The sequence below is a fragment of the Aquarana catesbeiana genome, linkage group LG04 (genome assembly GCF_042186555.1).
Source record: "Aquarana catesbeiana isolate 2022-GZ linkage group LG04, ASM4218655v1, whole genome shotgun sequence".
Classification (NCBI taxonomy): Eukaryota; Metazoa; Chordata; class Amphibia; order Anura; family Ranidae; genus Aquarana; species Aquarana catesbeiana.
The window spans coordinates 561,900,996-561,921,186 of NC_133327.1; the positions used below are offsets into that span (position 1 = coordinate 561,900,996).

The 20,191-nt window shown below is 40.1% G+C and overlaps 1 protein-coding gene across 2 annotated transcripts in view; it reads left to right on the top strand.

The window, feature by feature from the left end:
- The window catches only part of FAM120B (family with sequence similarity 120 member B), a 248,490-nt gene that overhangs the window by 79,479 nt on the left and 148,820 nt on the right, over positions 1 to 20,191 (top strand). For both annotated transcript variants that reach the window (XM_073628010.1, XM_073628009.1), the window contains exon 6: positions 1,053 to 1,145. In XM_073628010.1, the coding sequence (XP_073484111.1) occupies positions 1,053 to 1,145 (93 nt within the window). The remainder of the gene's footprint in view (positions 1 to 1,052; positions 1,146 to 20,191) is intronic.

The following is a 20,191-nucleotide window of genomic DNA, read 5'->3' on the forward strand; positions in this document are numbered from 1 at the left end:
TGTCAAAAACCGTCTCTTGTTTTTTTAATGCTACACTTCTTTTTTTTATTTTGGTGAATGGGTAGTGGTGCAATGTACCTCATACTCATTCACATAGTGGGGGGCTGGGATCTGGGGGGATTCCAATAAGCCCCCTGCCTGCAGACCCCCACAACCAACGCCCAGGGCTGTCAGGAAGAGGCTCTTGTCCCCATCAACATGGGGACAAGGTGCTTTGGGGTGTGCCCTGACCTGTCGGATAAGAGTCTGGTATGGTCTTGGGGGGGACCCCACGCCATTTAAAAAAAAAAATTGCCATGGGATTCCTCTTCAAGATCCATACCAGACTCAAAGGGCCTGGTATGTATCTGGGGGGGGGGCACACCGGTTTATTTTTTATTTTTTTATAAATTTGATATGAGATTTCCTCCATACCAGAAACAAAGGAATTGTGTTAATTGGTCAAAGGACAAGTCACAATCATCTCAAACTCAGATCCCATTCATTGAAGTCACATGCAAGTCGGACATGAAGTCGCAGGTCGAAGTCAGATTGGAAGTCATGCAACTTTTGTTGTCAGAGCAGTGTGAACCCGGCCTAAAGACTGGTAATCTATAAAATGTTTGTTGTTGTGTTTAGATACACTTTATCCCCTCCATATAGCTGCCCCCATTATTAAGAGAAGAACGTGAACATTTCTTAAAATACACATGATCCAATTTGAAGAAGTCTAAATTATTTTCATATATTATTCTGGCTGCGTTGTCTTTAATATGCTGGAAAAAGACAAACAAATGCAGTTGGGAGTAGACCGAGTGGCTGAGGTGAGGGACATTAGCAGGGGCCTCTGGCTGTAAAATCAGGACTGTTTGTGGGTTTTTTGGCTCCTTTATCTGAAATTCTCTAACTAACAAACGGTGATAAGTCAAGTACTTTCCCCTTAAGCTATGGATTTATTGTGCTGAACAGGACTTCTATCTGTGACCTATTTACAAAGTAAACAGCTATTCTAAAAGTGTTTTTCTTGTCCTAACTATGGATCACAGCAGTGTCTTTCTGTTTTTCATAATCAGGTAGAAAGCCTAAGCCTGACAGATATGGAAGCCTTTCTGGCCCAAGCATTATGCCTTCCAGGGAAATCTTCATCTCAGCTGAAAAGCTTGCAGGTAAAGACAACCACACTGATGGGTCTACTTCTCTTACCCTTCTGTTGACCTCACATCCACCATCAGAGAGAACTTTAGCTTTTGGTCATGCTAATAGATAACAGTTATGCAGAAGGAAGCAGATACAAGTCTACTGCACATTTACATTCATTACATTCAAAGAATACATTTAGGAGAGAATGATTCCTTTTACAAGTGATTGAAGTAGAAAAGTGGACATTATACCTGAGGCAGAAGGTAAGAGATAGAAAGGATTTAAATGATAACATATTTTAGCTTTCCTGCTTTCCTCACACATGCATGTTCAAAAATTCCTTCTACAGATCGTAGGAAATGCCTATTCTGTTGTTCTTCCTGCTGGGTAGTATTAAATATTCACATGCTGGCAACACATGGGATGATTGAGAATGGCAGGCAGTGAAAAATCTGCCTGTACTTATCTGGACTGTAGCACCACCATTACTTATCATAATTTCCAATGTGGCAAGTGTTCCACTAAGACACATTTGCAACAACGCCATTGGTATTTTTTTCTTTTTTTCTTTTGGATAGAGTAGGGAAGATTTAGGGTTCATACACACAGACATAAATACGTTCATAGGGGTGTACAGCATTAAAATATGCCTTTATTTCCCACGCCCAGGAGCCATGTCTGGTGTGTAATTCTGTCCACTGACAGAATACTCTGTACGTGGGTATATGCCTGTAAACACTGACACTCACATTTACACATGCCCACCTAAGGGCGTAGTTTACCAAACATGACATTTTTTCATGCGTACTTGTGTAAATGCAAGTATCAGTGTTTAAACAATGATACCTGTGTGCAGAGTATTCTGTTATACATTCCTAAGGGCAGATTTATGCACCAGCTGGGGCTCCCGGTTGCTGCAAATACAGGCGTGTTTTATGCTGTATACTCATATGTCTCCATTTACATCCATGTGCACAAGCCCTTAAAATTGCTGTCACATTCGTATTTCTGTTTATGACCCCATTGGAGAGATAGTCACCGAGACAGAAAAGCTCAAAGAGGAATAAAAATATTGGCAATTCTAAACCTTCCTCACTCTTGTAGGGAGGGTAAATCTCCCCAATAGGGACACAGATGACCTAAAAACATGAAAAAGGTGATAACCCTCCTCTGCTCTATCCCAAAAAAGTAAAACTTATTATCCAGCCCTAAAATTTATGCAAAGCCCAGACTTTTTTTTTGTTTTTTTAGATTAGAGGAGGGAAGGATAAAACTTCTATCAGGTTATTTCTTGCTGCCTATGTCCTGCTGGGCAGTGTTAATTTTCACATCAAATTTCGATTTAGTTTTGGTCAAAGTCTTTTGACTAAAATGTTATTTAGAGTTAGTCATATTTTAGTCATTTGCATTGTTTTAATCTTAGTCGTATTTTAGTCGACTAAAATCTACAGCACATTATAGTCGACTAAAATCGAATGGGTTTATTTAAATTGTAATGCATTATGTAGCCTCCCTGACGGTTTTCCCGAGTGTGGCTCGGGGTTAAATTTCAGCACCATTAGCGGTAACCCCGAGCCACACTCGGGATTACATTGCAGGATCCTGGTACGGGGTTACTTACCTTGTCCCCAGGATCCTGCGATGTCCCCCGCTGTGTCTACGGGCTCTGTCCTCCTCCGAAGCCTCTCCGTGCTGGGCTCCGTTCCCTGCGAGCGTCGCGACGCACGGGGGCGGAGCCTGTCGGCAAATTAAAAAAAAAGTAAAAATCATAACACAGTACTGTAATCTTACAGATTACAATACTGTATGAAATTATTTCACATCCCTTTTGTCCCCAGTGCTTTGGCCCATGCCCTGCATGCAGTTTTATATTATATATACTGTTCTTTCTGCCTAGAAACTTGAGATTGTCCATAGCAACCAAAAAGTGTCCCTTTACGTCAAAAGTGGCCTTAGACCAGCTATAAAACAGCAATAGTAAATTAGAACGCTTGCAGAATTGAACGGTAGTGAATCGTGGGGAAATGTATTTTATTATTATTATATATATATTTTTTAAATTATTTATATTTATTTATTATATTATAATTTATGTTTTTGTGTTTCAAACTTCATCATACCCGGTATATCTACTAGACTCTTGGTGGACAGATATAAGTGTGTTATTGTTAAGAATTACAGACCTACAATATACAACGCCAAATTTGCATGCAAAATAATTGTACCGCTTTCAGCACCTAAAATCCGAAATAATCATACCGCCAGGGAGGTTAAGCATTTCTCTAGAATTGCCAAACTCATTATATACTCCTGGATTAAAAATGTAAAAACATGTTATTATTTATGGCTTGAACAAATTTAGCCGTTGTGATATATAACACCTTTATACATAAAACCAATTTTCATAAACAAACAAAAATACTGCTTTTTGACAAACAGAAGTGCAACGTTAAAATATAAAAAAAAAACAAAAAACTATAAACTCTATTGGCTGTATTGCCATTGCACATATTACCTGAATATATTGCTAACATTAAATATAATAAAAACAAAATAAGAAAAGCCTTTTTCTTATTTTTTTTTTCTTTTAGCAGCATAGTAAATGACCCTACTTATTCGTATGTGGTAGTCCAGTGTTAATTTTGAGGTCAACTATCAATTTTGTTTTAGGCATAGTCTTTTGACTAAAATGGCATTTTAATTTTAGTCGTATTTTAGCCATCTGAATTCTTTTAGTCGTATTTTAGTCGACTAAAATAGTGTTAATTTGGTTGACGAAAATATTTTTGTCAACCAAATTAACACTGCTGCTGGGGAGATTTCCTTTTCCTTTCTTCAAGGCGTAATAGGAAATTAGAGGAAATGTCTCCAAGGTGAGCAGAATTTCCACATTAGGGAGCTGTCATAGGAACAGGTGTTCTAGTTAATAGATTTTCCCCCATTTTTTTTTGTTCTGGTAACAACTCATAATTTTGGTTTTGCCCTCACTATCTGTCTCTCCAAAAATTCATAGTTCCTTGTCTTTTTCCAGTATGGTTTTCATGTGTGCCATTTAAAACATCGGCCAACAAATTATCTGTGAAATCAAGGAAAGTCAGGCCACAATGGAAATAAAATCTTAGGGTGACAGAGTGGAGGTTTTTTTTGGCTTTATGGTTTACTTTATGAAAAATTGCTGTTCTGGATCAGTTCTCTTGGTAGGACATACGGTCCTACCTAGATGCGTTTTGCTGTGATTGTAATGAATATGATTTTTTATTCAAATGTGTTTTCTTAACACAAATTTCCTGTTGGGCTAATTAATTCAGTGTCGTGCTTTGCACTGTGGCTGGGTTACATATACCTTTTAAACTACATTATAAACATGGTAATTTGATGTGCATCTGACGGGTACCATGGAGGAAAGTTTGTGCACAATGGACTGAGAGGACTTCAGAGGAAAGAATGGACCTACCTTACCCAAGCCAACTTTTTTCAAATAATTGACTTCAGTGAAAAAAATAAATAAATAAATAAATAAATATATATATATATATATATCACACTTTATTACCAAAAGTATTGTGACGCCTGCGTCTACACACACATTGACTTTAATGGCATCCCGGTCTTAATCCATAGGGTTCAATATTGAGTTGGCCCACCCTTTGCAGCTATAACAGCTTCAACTCTTCTGGGAAGGCTGTCCACAAGGTTTAGGAGTGTGTCTATGGGAATGTTTGACCATTCTTCCAGAAGCGCATTTGTGAGGGCAGGCACTGATGTTGGATGAGAAGGCCTGGCTTGCAGTATGCTCTCTTATTCATCCCAAAGGTGTTCTGTCGTGTTAAGGTCAGGAGTCTCTGCAGGCCAGTCAAGTTCCTCCACCCCAAACTCTCTCATCCAGGTCTTTATGGACCTTGTTTTGTGCACTGGTCCAAATCATTTGGTGGAGGGGGGATTATGGTGGTTAGTTTTCCAGGGGTTGGGCTTGGCCCCTTTGTTCCAGTGAAGGGAACTCCTAAGGCGTCAGCATGTCAAGACATTTTGGACAATTTCATGTTTCCAACTTTGTGGGAACAGCTTGGGGTTGGCCCCTTCCTTTTCCAACATGACTGCATACTAGTGTACAAACAAGGTCTATAAAGACATGGAGGAGGTGACAAAGAAGCTAGCGAGCAGGAGGTCTTGCGAGGAAAGAGCGATTAGGTTGGTATTTTTAGACTAGGTTAGTGATGTAGTTGGGGGCCGAGTTGTTGATGACTTTGTAAGTTACTGTTAGTATTTTGAATTTAATTAGTTGGGTAAGCTGAAGCCAGTGGAGGGATCGGCAGAGAGGGGTAGCAGACACTAAATAGTGAAATTCTCCACAGACCAGATGAATCAATATTTAACCACTTCAGCCCCGGAAGATTTTACCCCCTTCCTGACCAGAGCGTTTTTTGCAATTCGGCACTACGTCGCTTTAACTGACAATTGCGCGGTCGTGCGACGTGGCTCCCAAACAAAATTGACGTCCTTTTTTTCCCACAAATAGAGCTTTCTTTTGGTGGTATTTGATCACCTCTGCAATTTTTATTTTTTGCGCTATAAACAAAATAAGAGCGACAATTTTGAAAAAAAACGCATTATTTTTTACATTTTGCTATAAAAAATATCCCCCAAAAATATATAAAAAAAAACATTTTTTTTCCTCAGTTTAGGCCGATCGTATTCTTCTACATATTTTTGGTAAAAAAAAATTGCAATAAGCGTTTAATAATTGGTTTGCGCAAACGTTATAGCGTTTACTAAATAGGGGATAGTTTTATGGCATTTTTATTAATTTTTTTTTTTTTTTACTAGTAATGGTGGCGATCAGCGATTTTTATTGTGACTGCGACGTTATGGCGGACATGTCAGACATTTTTGACACATTTTTGGGACCATTGTCATTTATACAGCGATCAGTGCAATTAAAAATGCACTGATTACTGTGTAAATGGCACTGGCAGTGAAGGGGTTAACCACTAGGGGGCGGGGAGGGGTTAAATGTGTCCTAGGGAGTGATTACTAACTGTAGGGGTATGGGCTGTATGTGTGATGTCACTGATCTCTGCTCCGATGACAGGGAGCAGAGATCGAGTGACACTTGTCACTAGGCAGAACGGGGAGATGCTGTTTACAACGACATCTCCCCATTCGTCCTCTCCATGAGGCAATCGCGGGTATCCCTGCGGCGATCGAGTCCGCGGTACCCGCGACCCGACTCACGGAGCTCCCGGCCCCGCCGGCGGCACGCACGCAATGGCACGGCGGGGTATTCAAATGGACGTACAGGTACGCCCATTTGCCCAGCCGTGCCATACTGCCGACGTACATCGGCGTGCGCCAGTCGGGAACCGGTTAAAGATTCAACGAAATCATTAATTTTTTGTCAGTAATAAAGACCCTAGTCTAATTCCAGGGTCCCAAAAGTCTGGATCCATAAGTAAAAATATACATTTTTTTACTGTAGCAGAATTTATCTTTATATCTTGGTGCAAGATTGTTCTGGGCAGAGTTTGATAAACTACTGACTTCAGATGACCCTAACACAAAGTTTGTTTGTGTTAGGTTTCTAGACCCAGAATGCCATTCAACTGATCCACTTGTTTAGAAAAGTTTGAAAAATTTTCAGCAGCAATAGCAAAGTGTGATGGGGCACCATCCTGATGAATCATACTAATAAAGGAATGTCATCTAGTTGAGAGACAGGAAAACAAAAACAGACTAATATACAGAGTAAGTTTTCACTGTTAGATTACTATAAAAAAATATGGTCCAAATAATTTGTCAGCCACCCAGTTTGAGTTGTGTTTAGCCCAGTAACATGCTATGTTGAAACTACCATTGAAATGAGGCTTCTTCACTGTAAAACACTATTCACTCCCGCTCACAATATTCCATATGCCTGTCTGTGTTAATTATCACCATGCATTTTATGGGGGTGGATATGATGGTTACCAATATTTAGATGCCTATAGATCCAGACTTTTGGGACACCCTGTTTATGGATATCTTTATTAGTGAACGTTAATGAAGAGGAAAATGTCACCCCTCGATACTGAGGTCATTGAAAAGGAATGATCTCAGGATCAAGCCAGGCCTCTAGTATTAGAGAGGTGGCAGAGGAAGGCGCTGTGTGATACAGAGAAAACAAATTATTTCCTTCCATGCAATAATCTCCCTACACATTCTGCATCCCTCATTTTACTGTTATGAAACGACTTTAGCTGCCAAGGTTATCCGTAAAGGTTATTTGCAAGTTAACTGTAAAAATCATTGGCATTAGTGTTAAAATATTTAGATATTGTGTAGATAACTAAACCTTCAGTATTAAAAAAGTATGAACCAAGATCTTCACTATCTTTCGGTATCATAAGGTGCCAGTACATTCCTCTATTGCAGGGGTCTCAAACTGGCGACCCTCCAGCTGTTGCGGAATTACAAGTCCCATCACCCCTCCTGTGGGAGTCATGCTTGTAACTGTCAGCCTTGCAATGCCTCATGGGACTTGTAGCTCTGCAACAGCTGGAGGGACACCAGTTTGAGACCCCCGCTCTATTGTATATGCCAGCTCACCAAAGCCCTCAGAACTTTATATGCAAATATTGATTTTTTAAAACTCAGAACATAGGCCAGTGATGGCGAACCTTGGCACCCCAGATGTTTTGGAATTAAATTTCCCATGATGCTCATGCACTCTGCAGTGTAGTTGAGGATCATGGGAAATGTAGTTCCAAAACATCTGGGGTGCCAAGGTTTGCCATCACTGACATAGGCGTTCCCACATCTGACATCACATAAAAGGCCAGAGCCTCGGCAACCTATAGAGAGGCCCAGCTGTTGTTATGTGGGTAGGAGAGTTCTTGGGGGTTCTAGGAGTATTTCAGGGTACATATATTTAACAGCCCCTTAAAATGTATGTATAGCTAAAAACATGCTTTTTCCAACATTAGATAGATTAGGAAAGGGTTATAGTCACCATTGACCTATTTTTTGCTGTTTATATACCTTTTAAGGAGATTTCCCTTCACATCCTGTCCCACAGAAGCAATAGGAAGCTAAAGGACATCTCCCAAAGAGAGGGGAGTTTCCCTCTTAGACAGTTGTAACATGAACACATGTTTCCAATCTACACATTTCCTGGTATGTGAGGGTGCCTAAAACCTCATATTTGTGTATCTTCAGTTTGAGATCTAGGACACTTCGGTCTTAGGAGATTTGGAAGAGATTTAGTGATGTTACTTGTCAGGTCACCTGAGTCCAGGTGACAGATGCACTCCGTAGGAAACAGGAGTGCACCGCTAAGGTAGTGAACCCTAGGACTGACTGCTGCGGATTGAACTCTGGGAGGTTCAAGAAGCAGGTCTACTAGAGCACCAACACAGATCCCACTGGGGAGCTAGAGCATAGATTCTCCAGGGCGCGGAGTCTAAGAGCCAGCAGGTGTTCACCAGAGCCTCTAGTGATGAGGATAGACTGCGCAGGGTCTCACAGCTCACATATGACTACAGGAGAAAGAAAAAGGAAGCAGCAGGCTGGAACAACAAGGACAGTAAAGGGATAAGCCAAAGGTCAGGGCAAGTAGCAGACAAGGATAAACATAGAACACGCCAAAGGTCAGGGTCACAAGCAGACAGGGATAGTCGAGAACAGGCCAAGATCGCTAACTGGAATCAGACGTAGGAGACACAGCAAGTTGCACATGAAAGCTAAACACACAATGGTTGATCAGTAAGGTTGGCTTGCAATGCATAGGTTAATATAGTTTCCTAATTAGAGGCTGAGGAGGAGCTATGCTGAGGGAAGATTATATAAGCAGTCAGGTGAGGGTGGCTGGCCTCTAAAGGAGAATACATGAAGGAGAGGTAAGCTGACAGACAAAGATTACTGCATAACCATTAAATACTGCTGTGCTGCTCACTGCTCTCCTTTCTGGAGGCTCTGCCTTTGGAAGTAAAGCCCTTACCACTACCAAGATGAATGCCTTTACAAAGGGACACAGAAGAAGGCAAAAACCAGTATCAGGAAGACCACAGGTAGTACTGGTGACTAGTCCTTTACCCTCCACCTTCCTTTTTTTTGGAGAGCAACAGTAATTTTTTTTCAGTGATGTGCTTTTGATCCTGTTACATCCATGGGGACTATCAACGCTGTATTTTTTCACCTAGAAAGATTGTTGTTCTTCTGAAATTGCATCCCGTTGCAGATACATAATTCTCACTTCATAAAGTTTTAGGATGGGTTCAAACATGTGCGGCTGCGGGTTCAGGCCTGGGGTCCGGTGCGTGTCGGTACATTGAATTTTTGCCTGAATTTGCACCTGAACTGCTGAACTGGACCCAAACGTGCACTAGACCCTTTTTCAATCCGATACGTGTTTTTCCATCCATTGAGAGATGGTCACACTTGCCCGTCATGCGAATTGGATGCAAGGAAAACCCACATACAATTCGCATGTGTGAACTCGGCCTCGCACTAGGTTAAGTCTTTTCATTTTCACCTATGTGATTGTACTTTTCAAATTTAATTGGACATGCTAAAAAATGCTGTCACTTTTTTGAAAATGAAGATCCATATCCTTCTGTTTTAACTTTGTGAATTGAGCCTGTTTTTTTACAATGGTATGTCCAAAAACAAAAGCAGATACAAGTAAACCTCCTTTCACGCCGTGTATGTAGGTTAAATTTCATTAACTTTAGGTCATGCTTACTATTTTCAGGTAATATATGTATGTATGTGTAGATATATTCTGTTTTACTGTCGACATTCTTGACAGTAGTTCTTATTATGTAGGGCTCCCCCAAGTGATTTCCTCATCTGCCACCCTTATAGTCCCAGGAAATACCTTTTGCACACAGGTATGCTCCCCAGAGGAAGAGCCACCAGAATCAGGCAGGGCATGAGCTGGCTGAGTGCAGCTAAAATATACATGGATATTGGTTGGGTTTTATGGGTCCAGCAACTGACCTTTAGTCAAAAAAGGTAGACATGTAGATCCTTTTATTTTCAGGAGGTTTTTAAATGTCAATTTTTAATTCTGGTAACTGAATAAAATCATGAAAAGTGATTACCATGTTAGCCAGGAATAAGTACATGAGTACTGTAGAGAAGGAAAAAGTTTTTTGTTAAAGTTATACCTTTTTTAGGACCCATCACATTGTGCATTATTTTAACACACATTCATCAATGCAGCGTGTTATGCTCTGTGCACACGACCGGTTTTCCCATCGGAATAAACTTTGAAGGTTTTTCCGATGGAATTCCGCCCAAGCTGTCTTGCATACATGCGGTCACAAATTTCGACCGTCCAGAACGCGGTGACGTACAACACGTACGACGAGACTAGAAAACGGAAGTTCAATTTCCAGTAGCCAATATCTTCCGTCTCGTACTTGCTTCAGAGCATGCGTCATTTTTGGTACATCGGAACAGCATATAGACGATCGGTTTTCCCAATAGGAATTGGTTCCGTCGGAAAAATTCAGAACATGTTCTCTTTCTAGTTCCGTCAGAATTTTCGACGTAGAAAGTCTGATGGGGCATACACACGATCGGAATATACGATGAAAAGCTCCCGTCTGACTTTTTCTGTTGGACATTCCGCTCGTGTGTACACGGCATTATCCATATACACTATGGGGTTGATTTAGTAAAGGCAAATATACTGTGCACTGCAAGCGCACTTGCTCCAGAGCTTAGTAAAAGAGGTAAAACTTCAATTCGCAAAGAATACTCAATCACATGCAAGGAAATTAAAAAACTGCATTTTTGTTTGTACATGATTTGATGATAGAAACCAGCAGATCTCCCCCCCATTTCAGAGCTTCCTCTCAGAGCTAGAGCAAATACATTTAAAGTGCACTTGCAGTGCACAGTATATTTGCCTTTAGTAAATCAACCTCTATGTGTTTTGTTACAGGAGAAGTATGGTCAAAGCTTTTTTAGCTAAACTTCTCCTATGGATCACAGGAGTGCAGTTCATTCTGCACTTCTGTGACCCATTTTCAGTCACTCAGCCGGTCCAGGCTCTGAAAAAATCCAGACTTTACAGTCGGGATTCTCCCACTTCCCTGCACCAGCCCCAAGCTCTCAGTGAAGCACTGGGAGACTGAGCCAGCCGCTCCCACCCACTCCACAGCCCAACCCTCCAGTGAGCACTGGAGGGGCCGAGCAGGGAGTGGTGACTGAGAACTGAGCGATCAGCGGTCTTCGATCAATCATTTCTCCTTCTTAGAAGCAGCAGGGGGCAGATGCAGTATCAGACCAATGCTGCATCCAACTAGGTGAGTATATATATTTTTGTAGCCTCCCCGGCGGTATTCCCGAGTGTAGCACCATTAGCGGTAACCCCGAGCCACACTCTGGATTGCATTGCAGGATCCTGGTGCGGTATGCTTACCTTGTCCCCAGGATCCTGTGATGTCCCCCCACGCTGTCTACAGGCTCCGTCCTCTGCCCGAAGCCTCTCTGTGCCAGGCTCCGTTCCCTGCGAGCGCCGTGACGCACGGGGGCGGAGCCTGGCGGCAAATTCAAAAAATTGTAAAAAAGCATAACACATACAGTACTGTAATCTTACAGATTACAGTACTGTATGAAATCATTTCACATCCCTTTTGCCCCAGTGCTTTGTCCAATGCCCTGCATACACTTTTATATTAAATATACTGTTCTTTCTGCCTGGAAACTGGAGATTGGCCATAGCAACCAAAAAGTGTCCCTTTACGTCAAAAGTGGCTTTAGACCAGCTAGAAAACAGCGATAGTAAATTAGAACACTTGCAGAATTGAGCGATAGTGAATCATGGGGAAATTTATTTTATTATTATTTTTTTTTAATTATTTATATTTATTTATTATATTATAATTTATGATTTGTGTTTCAAACTTCATTATACCCAGGATATCTACTAGACTCTTGGTGGAAAGATTTAAGTGTATTATTGCTAAGAATTACAGGCCTACAATAATATAAAACGCCAAATTTCCATGCAAAATAATTGTACCACTTTCAGCACCTAAAATCCGAAATAATCATACTGCCAGGGAGGTTAGACCCCATACTTCTCTTTTATTGCATTATAATGTACTAAAGCATGCTGCGTTAAGGCTTCTATTTAATTGTATTGGGTTGGCAGTGGATTTTGATGCACTAAAAAATGGACCTCATGCTGTTTTGCTCAACAAAGCATGGCATTGGTTCTGAAGTACAAGTATGTTGTCTGCTACTGTAATAATGCATTGGGGTGCCATTCACAATGACTAGAACGTCAATGCACCATGGCTCACACGTTACCAGGCACTGCAGTTTTACCGCACTTTATCAAAGCACAGAGACATGAACGGGCCCTTAGTGTCCAAAATTTATTTTCAAAAATTCAGTCTTTGAATCCTTTTAAAACGATATTACTTCTTCAGAACTAGAACAAAGGAATTATATACAGATGAAATGTAAGTAAGATAATAACACATAAAATGTCAACCTGTTAAACTGCATGCTCATGCAACCTAGAGTATTTTATAATTTGCTTGTCTGGCCTAAGTGTGTCAGTGTAGATGTTTTCTGCCCTTTCCTTCTATAAGATCTCTTTTAAGTGTTTGTTGATGGTGATATGATATTTTATGAATTCCACACTTCAGTAGTCAATGGAGAAGAGAAGTAAATAAACTCATAATAAAAGCTGAGAATTAGCTCTCTTGTGAAAAACAGCAAAGTTCATTGTGACAGTGTGGTAGGTGATGTGATGGACTCAATGTTTACATAGCATGTTTAGTGAAATGCAAGTCAAATGGCTTTGTACAATCAATATTTGCCTTTTTTTCTGTTGTGAAAATGTTTTAGAGGAAATTTGACAGTCTTTACCTTTCTGCTTTCCAGTCAACATTATGTTTTTATACTCTTCTTAAAAATTTTATTGTTCTCTGTGTATTTAAGAAGGTGTGCTCTTCTTAGTAATTTGTGGATTAGAAGCAAGGCAGCTTCAAACCTAAAGACCTTCATATGCACATGTACCAATCCATTAGTGTCTAAGAATTTTAAATCTACGGAGTATTTTGTCACCTGTTAGAATTAGAAGTTTATATTTTTTAAAATGAGGCAAACTGGAAAAACTTTTTGACATAAAAAAAAACATCTACAGTGGATATAAAAAGTCTACACACCCCTGTCAAAATGTCAAGTTTCTGTGATGTAAAAAAATGAGACAAAGATAAATAATTCCAGAACTTTTTCCACCTTTATTGTGACCTATTAACTGTACTACTCAATTGAAAAAAAAACCTGAAATCTTTTAGGTGGGGGGGGGGGGAGTAAAAAACAAAAATAATGTGGTTGCAAACTCATGTTAAAGTGCCTCTGATTAACCCCAAATAAAGTTCAGCGGTCTTTCCTGACATTTTCTTAGTCGCATCCTACAGCAAAAGCCATGGTCCACAGAGGAGAACTTACAAAGCATCAGTGGGATCTCATTGTTAAAAAGTATCAGTCAGGAGAAGGGCACAAAAGAATTTCCAAGGCATTAGATATAATATGCAACACCGTGAAGACAGTCATCATCAAGTGTAAAATATATGGCACAACAGCGACATTACCAAGAACTGGACGTCCCTCCAAAATTGATGAAAAGATGATAAGAAAACTGGTCAGGGAGGCTGCTAAGAGGCCTACAGCAACATTAAAGGAGCTGCAGAAATTTCTGTCAAGTACTGGCTGTGTGGTACATGTGACAACAATCTCCCGTATTCTTCATATGTCTGAGCTATGGGGTAGAGTGGCAAGACGCCTTTTCTTACGAAAAAAACATCCAAGCGAGGCTAAATTTTGCAAAAACACATCTGAAGTCTCCCAAAAGCATGTGGGAAATGTGTTATGGTGTGATGAAACCAAGGTTCAACTTTTTGGCCATAAGTCCAAAAGATATGTTTGGCGCAAAAACAACACTGCACATCACCAAAAGAACACCATACCCAGAGTGAAGCATGGTGGTGGCAGCGTCATGCTTTAGGGCTGTTTTTCTTCATTTGGAACAGGGGCCTTAGTCAAGGTAGAGGGATTTATGAACAGTTCCAAATACCAGTCAATATTGGCACAAAACTTTCAGGCTTCTGCTAGAAAGCTGAACATGAAGAGGAACTTCATTTTTAAGCATGACAACGACCCAAAGCATACATCCAAATCAACAAAGCAATGGCTTCACCAGAAGATAAAAATTTTGGAATGAGAGCCCAGACCTGACTCCGATTGAAAATCTGTGGGGTGATCTGAAGAGGGCTGTGCACAGGAGATGCCCTCGCAATCTGACAGATTTGAAGTGTTTTTGCAAGGAAGAGTGGGCAAATATTGCCAAGTCAAGATGTGCCATGCTCATACCCAAAAAATACTTGAGTGCTATATTAAAATCAAAAGGTGCTTCAATAAAGTATTAGTTTAAGGGTGCGCACACTTATGCAACCATATTTTTTATTTATTTATTTTTACTTCCCTCCACCTAAAAGATTTTAGTTTGTTGTTCAACTGAGTTGTACAGTTTATAAGTCATATTAAATGTGGAAACATTTCTGAAATTATTTTATCTTTGTCTCATTTTTTTACATTACAGAAACCTGACATTTTAACAGGGGTGGGTAGACTTTTTATATCCACTGTACATGTATTTTTTATAAAAACAGATTACAACAGCTGCTGCACTATGGTCCTTTATGGTGATGGTGGAACTTCAGTCTCAGCTGTTGCAAAGACTTCACCTCTGGAACTAGGCTTTCCTATGAAAAAGGACAGAGTTCCCATGCTCATACATTTCCCATGTGATGATATTGTGCATGTTGTAAGCACGTTGCAGTGGTGATTGGAAGATTAGCCATGCCCTGTAGGAAAGGGGACCTCCCATCATAACTGCTATCGCCCTGTGCTCTCAGACTGTTGAATCATCATTTGCATGTAATTAGGACAGGGGTGGCTACATTTAGAGAACAATGCTGCTCCAAAATAGGCAAAAAGTATGCCAAGTGAGGCCCAAAAACACAGTTTCATCACTTTCTTAAAACTACTCGTAATCAATTTTGCACATCTAATTTCCTGGGATAGTTTTACAGTAGCTATAAAACACTTGAATTTCAGACACAATCTAGCTAAATTAGTTACTTTTATTTTACATTCGTACATCCTGAATATCTATGCCAATGGCCTATAAGTAATTAGCTCTTTACCTTGAATAAAGTTGTCCTTTAAAGGAGAATTTTAGGAAAAAAAATAAATGCACACTTGAGATACATGTATGTTTGCTGTTCTTACTGTCTAAGGGTTTATAACTCTGTACAGCCATACTTGTGATTAACACATTGGGGGTTAGTTACTAAAGGCAAATCCACTTTGCACGGCAAGTGCACTTGAAAGTGCACTTGGAAGTAAAGTCACTGTAGATCCGAGGGGGACATGCAAGGAAAATAAAAAACAGTATTTTAGCTCTCACATGATTGGATGATAAAATCCGCAGAGTTTCAACTAATTTCAGATCTACCCCTTAGATTTAGAGCGACTGCACTTCCAAGTGCACTTGCAGTGCAAAGTGGAATTTGCCTTTCGTAAATCACCTCCATTGCTCACACTGCGGATGGGTAGCTCATGTAGCCCCAATTAAAGCAGATGCTCCAAATAAAAGGTCTTTTTTTCTGCAAGCCCCCTGCCTCCCCAACACAAATGGCTTCAAAAAAACATTTGTGAACAAAGAGATTGCTCAGAAAAAAATTACCTTTGCCCCAGTGTCAGATGCTTCCAGGAAGCAGGAATGATGTCACTATGCCTCACTGCTGGCTCCTGGGATAGCTAGATGCTCAAAAAACTGCAGGAATGCACTTTACAATGGGCTGGAGTGCATTCTCCTGGAATTTATTAGCTTCCAGCTCTGCAGGAGGGTGTGGTGACATCACCCATGCCTTCCAGAAGTGTTGGAGGCCAGAATCAAGATAAGTAATTTTTTAATTTTTTACATTGGATCTGTTGGTTTACAAATGGCTTTTAAAGCCGTTTGTGTTGGAGGCAAACCTTCTGTTTGGCCTATATTATACATTGTAAGCAATTAATCTTCCTGGTTAAGCAATTTGACTTCCAATGCTATGTCTACACCTCTACCCTCTGCATTGGGTAGCTGACCCAGTACATAGCAGAGTGATCTTACTGACTAGTCACTTCCTGTCTACAGCGATGGTTGCATGACATCTCTGCAAGCAGGTTTCCTGAGGATCTGATAATGAAAACAGTGGATCATGCCGGCGTAACGTGTGTTGAAACGACCACTGGTACTCTCCATCAGAAGCCCATAGGACAGGGTGACAATGGGGGAGCACAATTAGGAGACAGGTACAGAGCGCTGTCATCCTGAACAGGGATCTTTTATGGCAGGAGTCACCTGCCATGAAGCAGATCTACCCAGCACAATCCAAGGGGGCTGACAGGGGGTTAAAAAATTTGATAAGCACTACTCTGTAAAATAAAAAAAAAAAAAATAGAGTAGGTTTATACTTACATGTCTAGCAGCTGATTTGCTGCTAGGGATTTGAGTCTTTATAACACCAATAGCATTTTATTATTATAATATCACAGCTGAAGTCTATGCCTATGGTGGAATTCACATTTAAAGGAGACACAATGAGGATTGAATATTGATAATACACTATTATTTAATAGTGTTTTTTGGGACATTGTAGCACTGGACAATTATTGTGTTTATCTAGGATCACTGGATAATAGAGCTGCAGGATTCTGGATAAAATGAGAATCACAAATTTTTTGCTTTGAATAAAGATTATCGGCGTAACATCATCTTTCACGTTATACAAACAAATTGAGCTAACTTTACTCTTTGGTTCTTTTTAAATTCATTGAAGTGTATTTTTTTCCCCAAAAAATAGCGTTTGAAAGACTGCTGCGCAAATACAGTGTGACATAAAATATTGCAATTTTATTCTCTAGAGTCTCTGCTAAGAAAATATACAGTCAGGTCCATAAATATTGGGACAACGACACAATTCTAATCTTTTTGGCTCTATACACCACCACAATGGATTTGAAATTAAACAAACAAAATGTGCTTTAACTGCAGAGTTTCAGCTTTAATTTGAGGGTATTTACATCCAAATCAGGTGAACGGTGTAGGAATTACAACAGTATGATATGTGTCTCCCACTTTTTAAGGGATCAAAAGTAATGGGACAATTGGTTGCTCAGCTGTTCCATGGCCAGGTGTGTGTTATTCCCTCATTATCCCATTTACAAGGAGCAGATAAAAAGTCCAGAGTTCATTTCAAGTGTGCTATTTTCATTTGGAATATGTTGCTGTCAACTCTCAATATGAGATCCAAAGAGCTATCCCTATCAGTGAAGCAAGCCATCATTAGGCTGAAAAAAAAAACAAACCCATCAGAGAGATAGCAAAAGCATTAGGTGTGGCCAAATCAACTGTTTGGAACATCCTTAAAAAAAGAAAGAACGCACCGGTGAACTCAGCAACACCAAAAGATCCGGAAGACCACGGAAAACAACTGTGGTGGATGACTGAAGAATTCTTTCCCTGGTGAAGAAAACACCCTTCGCAACAGTTGGCCAGATCAAGAACACTCTCCAGGAGGTAGGTGTATGTGTGTCAAAATCAACAATCAAGAGAAGACTTCACCAGAGTGAATACAGAGGGTTCACCACAAAATGTAAACCATTGGTGAGCCTCAAAAACAGGAAGGCCAGATTAGAGTTTGCCAAACAACATCTATAAAAGCCTTCACAGTTCTGGAACAACATCCTTTGGACAGATGAGTCCAATATCAACTTGTACCAGAGTGATGGGAAGAGAAGGAAAGGAACTGCTCATGATCCAAAGCATACCACCTCATCAGTGAAGCATGGTGGTGGTAGTTTCATGGCGTGGGCATGTATGGCTGCCAATAGAACTGGTTCTCTTGTATTTATTGATGATGTGACTGCTGACAAAAGCAGCAGGATGAATTCTGAAGTGTTTCGAGCAATATTATCTGCTCATATTCAGCAAAATGCTTCAGAACTCATTGGACGGCACTTCACAGTGCAGATGGACAATCACCTGAAGCATACTGCGAAAGCAACCAAAGAGTTTTTTAAGGGTAGGAAGTGGAATGTTATGCAATGGCCAAGTCAATCACCTGACCTGAATCCGATTGAGCATGCATTTCACTTGCTAAAGACAAAACTGAAGGGAAAATGGCCCAAGAACAAGCAGGAACTGAAGACAGTTGCAGTAGAGGCCTGGCAGAGCATCACCAGGGATGAAACCCAGCATCTGGTGATGTCTATGCATTCCAGACTTCAGGCTGTAATTGACTGCAAAGGATTTACAACCAAGTATTAAAAAGTGAAAGTTTGATGGATGATTGTTAATCTGTCCCATTACTTTTGGTCCCTTAAAAAGTGGGAGGCACATATACAAACTGTTGTCATTCCTACACCGTTCACCTGATTTGGATGTAGATACCCTCAAATTAAAGCTGAAAGTCTGCAGTTAAAGCACATCTTGTTTGTTTCATTTCATATCCATTGTGGTGGTGTATAGAGCCAAAAAGATTAGAATTGTGTCGATGTCCCAACATTTATGGACCTGACTGTTTATAATGTTTGGGGGTTCTAAGTAATTTTCTAGGAAAAAATACAGATACAGTGTCAGAAAAAGGCTTAGTCTTTAAGTGGTTAAAGCGGAGTTCCACCTATTTTCTGCACTTTGTCTCTATGGTATCCCCTTAGCTCATCACTTTCCCAATGCAAATTTTTTTTTTTCCTGCTTGGAAATACCTTTTTTTTGTGTTATTTCTCCTGCACTTCCGCCAATCCCCGCCTAGGCGATTACATCAATAGGCGATTCGCAAGGGTTCCTAGGATAGTGGTGTCATGTATCCCATGAGTCCTTGCAAATCGCCTACTGCCGAAATCTTGTATTATTGGAAGAGAGCCATGCAGCGGCATTACTGCACATGCGTGAGATCGAGAGATGCATGCTGGGTAGCCAGCTGCATGGAAATCCTGGAAATGGATACAGGAGGGCTTCAGATGCCCACAGCTAAAATGTAACCTGCCTGCTTCCGAGATCTGTAAGTAAAAAACTATGTTTAAATAAAGTAAAATTGCAACACAGATGACATGTTGTAAAGGTTAATGTACACGTTTGGACAAATACAGACCAGTCTTTAAAAAAAAAAAAGTTTGGGGACTGGAACTCCGCTTTGAACTGATTTCATTTGCAGACCAAAGTTTATTCCTTTTTATCTCTCTTTCAGTGCTAAGCAATGTTGTTGATAAACATTGCCGGCTGCTTTTTTTTTTTTGACAGCTGTGAGCAGGGACTTGTTACATGAATCGTTGAATTGCTGGATCAAGGGTGGGGGGTTGAATCGAATCGCAATTTTTTTTTTTTTTTTAACGATTAATCGTGCAGCTCTACTGGATAGTATTGGATTTATGTAGGAGCATCAGTCCTTTATTAATGAGTTTTACTTTATTCACTTTTTGATGTTTACACAGTATTCATTCATTGTATACATTGACATATTCACTATTTACAGAAGAGCAGCACTTTTCATTTTATATTTACTCATTTATGTGAGGAACACACAACCAGTGATTGCAGCAGCTGTTTCATCAATTTAGTATAACTTTTTTAGTTTAATTACACTTTGTGGCAGCACACAGGTTTTTTCTTTATATGGTTTGCAAAAATGTTGCTCCTCTTGCAGAACCCTTGACACTAATACTATCTCACACTTCAAGGTGTGCCAAAGAGCTTGTCCCCCACAGGCCTCTGTCGTTGCCCCAAACAACCCCTATGTCACTACTGTGGCCTGCAGTGACTATTAGATGCTATTTGATTTAGCTCTTCATGAGAGCAAAGTTTCTGCAAACCAGTCACCAGACAGGTAAGCATAAACCTTGTTTCATAGGGAAGTGCAGTTCTCGTTTTTTTAACCCCCGACAGGGTTACCTAAACATAGCTTGTATAAGATTTTAGTGATCAGGTTCACATATATAAATTATTTTATAAGTTCCAAGCATATACAGT